This window comes from Entelurus aequoreus, linkage group LG16 (assembly GCF_033978785.1).
Source record: "Entelurus aequoreus isolate RoL-2023_Sb linkage group LG16, RoL_Eaeq_v1.1, whole genome shotgun sequence".
Classification (NCBI taxonomy): Eukaryota; Metazoa; Chordata; class Actinopteri; order Syngnathiformes; family Syngnathidae; genus Entelurus; species Entelurus aequoreus.
Window position 1 is genome coordinate 49,989,360 of NC_084746.1, and position 11,116 is coordinate 50,000,475.

Sequence of the window (11,116 nt, forward strand, 5' to 3'; positions counted from 1 at the left end):
TTTCTTTCATGAAGACAAGAATATAAGTTGGTGTATTACCTGATTGTGATGACTTGCATCGATAGGAATCAGTCAGTGGTGCTGATAACATCCACATTTTCAAATGGAGGAGAAAAAAAGTCCTCCTTTCTGTCCTATGCCACATGAAAGTGGTTGCTTTTTGTCATCTTATTTGTCCAGCTTCCATACTCCTTTTTATACACTTCACAAGAAATACATTGGCGGCAAACTCCGTAGCTTGCTAGCTTGTGCACGCCAGCTTTCTGAGACTCTTAGCGCAGGCAGGATGAAGCAGAGCTTTTATTGTGAAGGCAGGAACTGTGCAGTCGGTCTTTGGAGTTTTGACGACAGGTACGGCGCCAGAGTCTGTTGAAATGAAAAGTGTTTCTCGCCTTCCTGTCTGTAATTTTTTTCTTAATAATGAGCTGGCAGCAGCCAGCGTCATCTCAGAAGACCCTCGGGTGCCGTGAATGTCAATCAAGTGACGAAAGTGACGTCATAGTAAGTGAAGATTTATGATCGCTCATTTTTAGGACTATTTTGTTAATGCCTGGCTGGCGAACGACTGACACAACCTCCGCGATCGACCGGTAGATCGCGATCGACCTAATGAGCACCCCTGATGTATACAGTATATAAATATTGTTCATCATTCTGACAACAGATTTAAACCAGCTTTGATGACTTTTACAGTACATACGGTTCCTTATAAAAAAAAAATCACTAAACCTTACGGGCTCATTTTCAACATTTTAACAAACTGAGGCTGCTTGTTTCAAACTTGCTAAAAAATAAAGTTGAGTAAGAAAAACACCAACATGTAATTGTTTCTCATCTTCTTCAGACTCGCTGTCCCCTAGCTGGACCTGGCAACAGAAAAAAAACCCAGAATGAACAAAAGAAGTTGTGAAACCGATAATAAGCAGAAGAGCAGTTACCGTCAAAGCTGGAGGATTCTTGAACATTCTAACTAGACGCTCACCAAAATCCTGCAAAATAATGATAATCATATTGGACACTTTATTGGGAACGCCGGCACATTGAAACAATTTGTAATAATTGTAATAATCACAACACACAATTCTGCTTTTAAAAAGGTAATATTTTTATGATTTACAAACAATAATGTTACAAACAATATTTGTATTATTTATTTATTTGATAATAATTTACTATGTTATTTACCCATGGCAAGCTAAAGTTATTACAAAAAAAATTAAGAAAAAAACAGTACAGATATTTTGATTTTATCTTTTTGAATTAGGGATGTCCGATAATGGCTTTTTGCCGATATCCGATATTGTCCAACTCTTTAATTACCGATACCGATATCAACCGATACCGATATCAACCGATATATGCAGTCGTGGAATTAACACATTATTATGCCTAATTTGGACAACCAGGTATGGTGAAGATAAGGTCCTTTTTAAAAAAAATTGTAAAATAAGATAAATAAATTAAAAACATTTTCTTGAATAAAAAAGAAAGTACAACAATATAAAAACAGTTACATAAAAACTAGTAATTAATGAAAATGAGTAAAATTAACTGTTAAAGGTTAGTACTATTAGTGGACATATTATACTATTTATATATATATTATATATATTATATATGATATATATTATATATTATATTATTATATATATTATATATTATATATATTATATATATTTGTATACTACGTATATACTATTAGTAGTACTATTAGTGGACACAATCATGTGTGCTTACGGACTGTATCCCTTGCAGACTGTATTGATATATATTGATATATAATGTAGGAAGCAGAATATTAATAACAGAAAGAAACAACCCTTTTGTGTGAATGAGTGTGAATGGGGGAGGGAGGTTTTTTGGGTTGGTGCACTAATTGTAAGTGTATCTTGTGTTTTTTATGTTGATTTAATTAAAAAAAACAAAAAAATTTTTTAAAAAAACAAAACAAAAAAAACGATACCGATAATTTCCGATATTACATTTTAACGCATATATCGGCCGATATTATCGGACATCTCTACTTCTCAGTTCTTACTGTAAATGCTTTGAGTGTCTAGAAAAGCATTTTATAAATCAAATTCATTATTATTAATAATAACACCTGCAACAACATGGTGGGACTTGGCTGTGCTCAACGCTAACCACACGGCTAATGTTGGCGCTATTCTTCAAACACGGTCAAGTCCGGAGCCAATTCGAAGCGATGAATGAAGGATTACAATATTACGATTACTATTGTTATCATAACATAGAATGCTTTGACCCCATCAGGGCACTATTGAAATATTACAAACCTGTCTCATTGTAATGCAAAAAAACCAAAAAAAAAACGATACCGATAATAAAAAAACCGATACCGATAATTTCCGATATTACATTTTAACGCATATGTCGGCCATCTCTATTTTGAATTTATTTTTTGTCCTGTCCAGCTACTCAGGCAAATCATATTGTTAATGTAGATGCCCATGTCTGCTGTACAGATTTACTTTACAAAAGATAAGTGTGGGATACTTCTCGTCGCCCTATTTGTATTTGACTTTATTAAATGGATTTATTTCATGTTTGGCGCAGCTGGACCAGCGCAAAAGGGGATAGAAAGAAGAAAAAAAGGAAGACAGAGGGGAAAATCAGGGGGTTAAGACAGACAAGTACAACATCAGCAAATATGATATGTGCAGATAGATACAAAAAATGATAGCAAAGAAACAGTTAGTGAAGTAGATAGCAATAACACAGAAATGACAATGAACATTATTGCACTATAAATGGAGCAATACAAATACCAATAGAAATGGCACTATTGATAATGAATAATAATAATTACCTCAATTATGAACAATACAATTGTTGCAAATGCAACAATACATATATGTAATTTACACTTCAATTACAAAAGAAAGCAGATAAATGGAGGGGAAGAAAGAGAGGCAAACTATATTAACCTTGGATTGTTATAGTAAAATAGATTAAGCTTTATCAGTGTGCCGTGTGTTATACCCAATTTCCCCTGAGGGGAACAACGTTAATATATGTTTGATGAAAGGCGATTATATGTATGCATATGTGCTTGTATATGTACAGTATGTGTATATCAGGGGTGTCCAAACTTTTTCCACTGAGGGCCGCATTCTGAAAAATCAAAGCAAGCGGGGGCCATTTTGATATTTATTTTAAAAACCAATACAATATATGTATAAAAAATATACATTTAGGCCTTCACTCAGGCTTGATGGACCCCAAAGGGTTTTTGGTCAAAAAAATATAAAAAATGTTATTATTCAGTATTATCATTTTTGATTATTATTCAAGTTTTAAATCTCTAGATCAACATTAAGTCTATCATGACGGTTTTAAAGATTTAAGTTGTGTGCTCTTGTTGTCAAAGAAAACCCTGTTTTTTTATGGAAAAAATACAAAATATGCAATATTTTCACCCAATAAAATTTTTATGTGGAAAATTTGAGATTATATAATAATTGGAGCCTTAAAAAGGTCAATAACTCATAACAACATTGATTTTAATTCATTATTATTTTTTGAGCAATGACACTTAAAAACAAATCACACTAAAATGATTGGGGATCCAAATAATTATAGTGTTAAAAAATAAATTATATATTTTTTTTTTTACTGTTTACTTTTAACACAATAATCTCGAGATCAACTTCAGATCTATCCGTCAATTATACGTTTTATTGTTGTTTATGTTTTTCGTTTGTTCGTTTTAGGGCCTTCTTTATAAAAAACAGCTCAGTTTTTTACATGGCAAACACAAAATATGCAACATTTTCCCCCAAAAATATCTCAAATGTGACGTATTTGGAGCCTTGAATAGGTCAATAATTCATAATGACATTGATTTTGATTCATTATTATTTTTTAAAGACAGAAACAGCCTGCATGGCAGCTTTGTGTTATTAGAGTCAACATTGCGACATTTTCTTGTTGCATTTCACCTGTTTGCTCTTTTATACCACTAATCATGTGTTTACATTTTTTCATTCGTATTTTTAAAAGGTGCCGTGGGACCGCAAATGGCCCCCGGGCCGCACTTTGGACACCCCTGGTGCATATGTATGTTTGTACAGTGAATGCACGTGTGGATATACAGTATGTACCATGTGTAAGTCTGTACTGTATTTATTAGAGATGTCCGATATTATCGGCCGATAAATGCTTTAAAATGTAATATCGGAAATTATCGGTATCGTTTTTTTTATTATCGGTATCGTTTTTGTTTTTTTTTTGTTTTTTTTTATTAAATCAACATAAAAAACACAAGATACACTTACAATTAGTGCACCAACCCAAAAAACCTCCCTCCCCCATTTACACTCATTCACACAAAAGGGTTGTTTCCTTCTGTTATTAATATTCTGCTTCCTACATTATATATCAATATATATCAATACAGTCTGCAAGGGATACAGTCCGTAAGCACACATGATTGTGCGTGCTGCTGCTCCACTAATAATACTAACCTTTAACAGTTAATTTTACTCATTTTCATTAATTACTAGTTTCTATGTAACTGATTTTATATTGTTTTACTTTCTTTTGTATTCAAGAAAATGTTTTGAATTTATTTATCTTTTTTTATTTTATTAATTTAAAAAAAAAAAGGACCTTATCTTCACCATACCTGGTTGTCCAAATTAGGCATAATAATGTGTTAATTCCACAACTGTATATATCAGTATCGGTATCGGTTGATATCGGTATCGGTAATTAAAGAGTTGGACAATATCGGAATATCGGATATCGGCAAAAAGCCTTTATCGGACATCCCTAGTATTTATGTATGTATGTGTGAGCGTATGTACCTATGTATGTGCGTTAGTACCTCTGTGTGCGCTTATGTACGTATGAATTAATTTACATATGTGTGTATATATGTATGAAATAATGTGTGTATGTACGATATAATTGTCTATCAGTATGTGCGGGAGCCAAAGTACGTCCCCAGCCACCCAGAGAGCCCAACCCAAAACAGCAGGTGCGGTACCCAAGGAACAAGGGACCACCGGCCCCACACAGGCAGGCCTGCCAAACAACAGGACCCCCAGAACCGGGCCCACCGTGCCGCCTGGCAGACCAGCGGTAGGCACTAAACCAGTGGTTCTTAACCTTGTTGGAGGTACCGAACCCCACCAGTTTCATATGCACATTCACAGAACCCTCCTTTTTTTCAAATTCAAGACAAATTTATTATATGTTTTTGGTAACACTTTAGTATGGGGAACATATTCTAAGTAACATAGACTTAATTTAGAGTTTTTTGGACACTAGGGGAACATATTCTAAGTAACAAAGACTTAATTTAGAGTTATTCGGTTAAGGTTAGGGATCGGTTTAGAGGGTTAGGGCCAGGGTTAAAGGGTTAGGGTTATAATAAGGCCATGCAGAATAAGGCATTAATAAGTACTTAATAATGACTAGTTAAGAGCCAATATGTTACTAATTTGCGTGTTAATAAACAACTAATTAATGGTGAATATGTTCCCCATACTAAAGTGTTACCACGGTTTTTTACTGGTGCACAAAATGAAGCGTGCATGAACATCACCTTGTTCAAACAACAAAACCAACACAGTGCATAAACTCACCACAAATTACACACCTGCAAATCAGTCTGACTTCTGCTGTTGCCGTATCCGTAATACGCCGATAGGGAGAAGTTTGTATTCAAACGATGAGTCGGGTGTGTTTTGACCTCCACCATGAATTGATTAACGTGGACCCCGACTTAAGCAAGTTGAAAAACTTATTCGGGTGTTACCATTTAGTGGTCAATTGTACAGAATATGTACTGTACTGTGCAATCTACTAATAAAGTCTCAATTAATCAATCAATCCGCCGAACCCCTAGGGTTCGATCGAACCCAGGTTAAGAACCACTGCACTAAACAGACGCGCCTCAGAGGACAAGGCACAGGACAAGCAGGAGACCATACCCAATGCGGGTAGAAAGACGGGACACCCCGTCCCAGATATTATTATTTTAAAATTGTATTATATTTAGTTATGGCTGGTCCAGTCTAGGCTGCGCCCAAAGTAAGCTGGGATAGGCTCCAGCTTACCCGCGACACTAAATAGGATAAGCATTAGAAAAAGTGGGTAGATGGATATATTTAGTTACATTAAATCATAATAAATTGCATTATATTCATTATTATTTTTAAATAATATATTTTATCATATTATAATTAGTCCAGGTACAATCGATTAAATCGCATTACAACATTTTATCTTATAACAAATAGTAAACTCAATTCATCAAACTTAACTGATTTTAAAACTACATTAAATTGAAATCAATTGAATTCCATTTAAATGGAAATATTAAAGATAAGATGCAGCTTCATTTCTTACTTGTTTAGCTTCTGAACTTGTTTCTTGTTTGGCTTTATCAGCAGACTGTTTCTTCTCTGATGTTGCTTCATCTTTATTGGGGTCAGGAACCGCCTCTCCTCCTCCTCCTCCTCCTCCTCCTCCTCCTCCTCCTCCTCCTTCGCCAGCCTTTTCGAGAAAGACCGCAGTCGTTGGATTAATTCAGGACACATAAGTGAATATGATGACATCATTAAAAGGGAAACTGCACTTTTTCGGAGAATTTTGTCTATTGTTCACAGTCCTTATGAGAGACAAGAACACGTTTTTTTATTCTAAAGATGAAAAAAAACGCCCTTAAGATGCAGCTAGCAATGCAGCAAATAAGAGCAATCCATTTTGTCCCTAAATCACTCCAAAATGTAGGCTGACCATATTCTGAAATCCCAAAAAGAGGACACAAATATGCGTGCCAAGGCGGGCAGCACGCCAAGGCCGAGACTAGGTGAAAATTTGCCAATGATACTCGAACTTGCTTTATAAATAATATATTTATTTAAATAAAGCATTTTTTTTTCCTCTGTTGATAGCCGTGTTGGCGCTAGGCATTTTCAAAATGGGGTCCCACAGTAAATTTTTGGGGTCCCACTTTTTTGTAAGCGTTTTGAAAAAAAAAGATAAACGTATGCATTATCCTGTTATATCGCACATTCTATATTGTGTTTTGGAAAAAAGGTTGTCATAAACATTACTTAATTCATTTAAAAAAAACAATAAAAAAAGAAAACAAATGTGTATACATACGTAAATGTATTCAGTTATAAACATTCATTCACTTTCTTCTTTCCTTCATGAATCTAAACTTTACCGCTGCTGGTATTTTTTTCTATGTTTTTATTTAATAAGTCGTAGGTGTATTTATTTCAGTATAAAAGGTGTAAAAAGTGTTTTGCTTCGGTCATGAAATGATGATGATGGTGTGCCAGGGCATACATACATTTTATATTTAACGCTTAAATCTCTGGGGCCGTACTTATCAAGCTTCTTAGAATTACTCCTAAGAAGTCTGCTAAGAGTTGACTTAAGAGTAAATAAATTCTTCGCTGAAAGCTGCACTTAAAAGTTAGTTATCAAGCGTCTTACTCACACTTTCAGCGAAGTGTAGGACTGAATCTTAAGTGTCACACTCAGAGCTGAATTACGACATTACTATGTGCCGTAAACGGAATTCTAGGTGACGTCATTTCTGTGTCCATAGAAATGACCAATCACAGAAGGGAATCCCTTGTCTAAGAATAAAGAAATATCTTGGAAATATTTAAGTGGACAATGGGAGTGTATATTTTGACAATAAACTACAAAATAATACAAAACAAACTAGTCCCCGCCGGCACTCACGCTACCGCTCCCTCTCTTCTCTCGCCCACACACTCACTGACGTCACTCACCTCACGGCCACACACATACGCTACTGTCATAACATTTTCTTTCCAAATCATTAATTAGGCAACTATATATACTAGCCCACTGCAGACACATGCAGAAATCAACAAGGAATCGAAAAGTATTAAATCTGTGACAAAAATAATATCCGCTCTGTCTAAACAATACCGTTTGATCAGCTGCTCGTCATCAAAAAAAAACAACATTGTTCCGTTCCCTGAACGTTCGCGCACGTCTCTCTCGCCTCAGTGCCATCCCCTGCTGGCAACTCCTAACCACTTAAGACACCTCTGAAGGTCTCTTAAATATCGTGGAGAGTAGGAGTGATTCTTAGACTTAAGAACGTTGATAAAAAAGCTTTTATTCTTAAGTTTGAGAGTAGGACTAAATTTCGCAAATTCTCAGGACTTAAGTGTAAAATGGCACTCTAAGAAGCTTGATAAGTACGGCCCCAGGAGTCTACATCAACTTCAGATCCATTCCTCATTTCAAAATATTTTAGTTTTTTTTATGTTGTTTTTTTGTTTGTTTGTTCTCCGCCCTTTTTTGTCAAACAAAACTATGTTTTTCATGGCAAACACACAAAATATGCAAAATCTTCCGCCAAAAATATTTTTCAAAGTGGAATATTTGATGTGAAGTAATGGGAACCTTGGATAGGTCAATAATTCATAATAACATTGATTTTGATTCAATATTATGTTTTGAGCAAAGACAGTTTGAAAGAAAAAAAAACAGCTTTGTTTTATTAGCCAACATTGCAACTTTTTCTAAATTACACTACCGTTCAAAAGTTTGGGGTCACATTAAAATGTCCTTATTTTTCAATGAAGATAACTTTAAACTAGTCTTAACTTTAAAGAAGTACACTCTATACATTGCTAATGTGGTAAATGACTATTCTAGCTGCAAATGTCTGCTTTTTGGTGCAATATCTACATATGTGTATAGAGGCCCATTTCCAGCAACTATCACTCCAGTGTTCTAATGGTACAATGTGTTTGCTCATTGGCTCAGAAGGCTAATTGATGATTAGAAAACCCTTGTGCAATCATGTTCACACATCTGAAAACAGTTTAGCTCGTTACAGAAGCTACAAAACTGACCTTCCTTTGAGCAGATTGAGTTTCTGGAGCATCACATTTGTGGGGTCAATTAAACGCTCAAAATGGCCAGAAAAAGAGAACTTTCATCTGAAACTCCACAGCCTATTCTTGTTCTTAGAAATGAAGGCTATTCCACAAAATTGTTTGGGTGACCCCAAACTTTTGAACGGTAGTGTACATTTCACCTTTAAGCTTTTTTATTTCACTTTTGTTATGTTTTTTTTTATTTTAATAGTATTTTTACAATGTGCCGTGGGCCTTTAAAACATTAGCTGTGGGCCGCAAATGGCCTCCGGGGGCACACTTTTGACACCCCTGCTATAGATAATAAAAAATGAAATCTGATAAATCTATGGATAAAAAGCAGAGCCAGGCGACGCATGCGCGTTTATCATAACTCTCTCTGTCTAAGCCCCTCCCTCACAAATGCTGCTGCGCAAACCTTCACAATTTGTTTTGTTTTTAACCCCTTCTTAACCCTGAACGTACATTGAAAATACACGCAACCCTAACTCAAAATGCCGGACGTTTGAGGCATTTAAAGGCCTACTGAAAGCCACTACTACCGACCACGCAGTCTGATAGTTTATATATCAATGATGAAATCTTAACATTATAACACATGCCAATACGGCCGGGTTAACTTATAAAGTGACATTTTAAATTTGCCGCTAAACTTCCGGTTCGAAACGCCTCTGAGGATGACGTATGCGCGTGACGTAGACCGGGGAACACGGGTATGCCTTCCACATTGAAGCCAATACGAAAAAGCTCTGTTTTCATTTCATAATTCCACAGTATTCTGGACATCTGTGTTCGTGAATCTGTTGCAATCATGTTCATTGCATTATGGAGAAGGAAGCCGAGCAAGCAAAGAAGAAAGTTGTCGGTGCGAAATGGACGTATTTTTCGAACGTAGTCAGCAACAACAGTACATAGCCGGCGCTTCTTTGTTTACATTCCCGAAAGATGCAGTCAAGATGGAAGAACTCGGATAACAGAGACTCTAACCAGGAGGACTTTTGACTTCGATACACAGACGCCTGTAGAGAACTGGGACAACACAGACTCTTACCAGGATTACTTTGATTTGGATGACAAAGACGCAGACGTGCTACTGTGAGTATGCAGCTTTGGCTTCTAAACATTTGATCGCTTGACCGTATGTGCGCAACTTTTTTTTGCGTTTGTACGTAACTTTTTAAAAATATATAAGCTTTATGAACCTTGGGTTAGGTGAACGGTCTTTTGGGCTGAGTGATTGTGTGTGTTGATCAGGTGTTTGAATTGTATTGGCGTGTTCTATGGAGCTAGGAGCTAGCAGAGGAGCTAGGAGCTAGCGTAACAAACACGCGGGTGTTTTTATGCAGGATTAATTTGTGGCATATTAAATATAAGCCTGGTTGTGTTGTGGCTAATAGAGTATATATATGTCTTGTGTTTATTTACTGTTGTAGTCATTCCCAGCTGAATATCAGGTCACCCCCGGCTCTCACAGCATCTTCCCTATCTGAATAGCTTCAACTCCCCACTAGTCCTTCACTTGCACTTTACTCATTCACAAATCTTTCATCCTCGCTCAAATTAATGGGGAAATTGTCGCTTTCTCGGTCCGAATCTCTCTCACTTCATGCGGCCATCATTGTAAACAATAGGGAACTTTGCGTATATGTTCAACTGACTACGTCACGCTACTTCCGGTAGGGGCAAGCCTTTTTTTATCAGATACCAAAAGTTGCGATCTTTATCGTCGTTGTTCTATACTAAATCCTTTCAGCAAAAATATGGCAATATCGCGAAATGATAAAGTATGACACATAGAATAGATCTGCTAACCCCGTTTAAATAAAAAAAATTCATTTCAGTAGGCCTTTAAGAAACTCCGCCGGACAGCTCCGAAAAAGAGGACATGTCCAAGGAAAAGAGGATGTATGGTCAGTCTACTAAAATGCATCTAAAAACCACTAACAGTACTTAATTTGCAACATTGTTATTGGAAGAGCAAACACTAAGGTACTGTTCTTCTAGTGCAGTAACACATTGCATTGTGCCGGCATGCTACGGCATTATCCGTAAGCTACATTCTGCGCCAACAGCCGAATGGCTTTTGAGTTTGTAATGCACAACGCAATGTGATAGGACTCCAATCTGTGCTGACTGAAAAAACATGGACGATCATAATACAGTATCTGTAAAGTATTAGCCCACATTTCTTGTTTTCTTTGTACGCA

The 11,116-nt window shown here is 36.1% G+C and overlaps 1 protein-coding gene across 1 annotated transcript in view; it reads right to left on the reverse strand.

Moving 5' to 3' along the window:
- The window catches only part of LOC133631139 (dentin sialophosphoprotein-like), a 23,128-nt gene extending 16,636 nt beyond the window's left edge, over positions 1-6,492 (reverse strand). The window contains exons 1-3 of the mRNA XM_062023229.1: positions 6,379-6,492; positions 939-989; positions 819-866 (exon numbers count right to left, since the gene is read on the reverse strand). Coding sequence (XP_061879213.1) covers positions 819-866; positions 939-965 — 75 coding nt within the window. The 5' untranslated portion in view covers positions 966-989; positions 6,379-6,492. The remainder of the gene's footprint in view (positions 1-818; positions 867-938; positions 990-6,378) is intronic.
- Between the last annotated feature and the right edge of the window lie 4,624 nt (positions 6,493-11,116).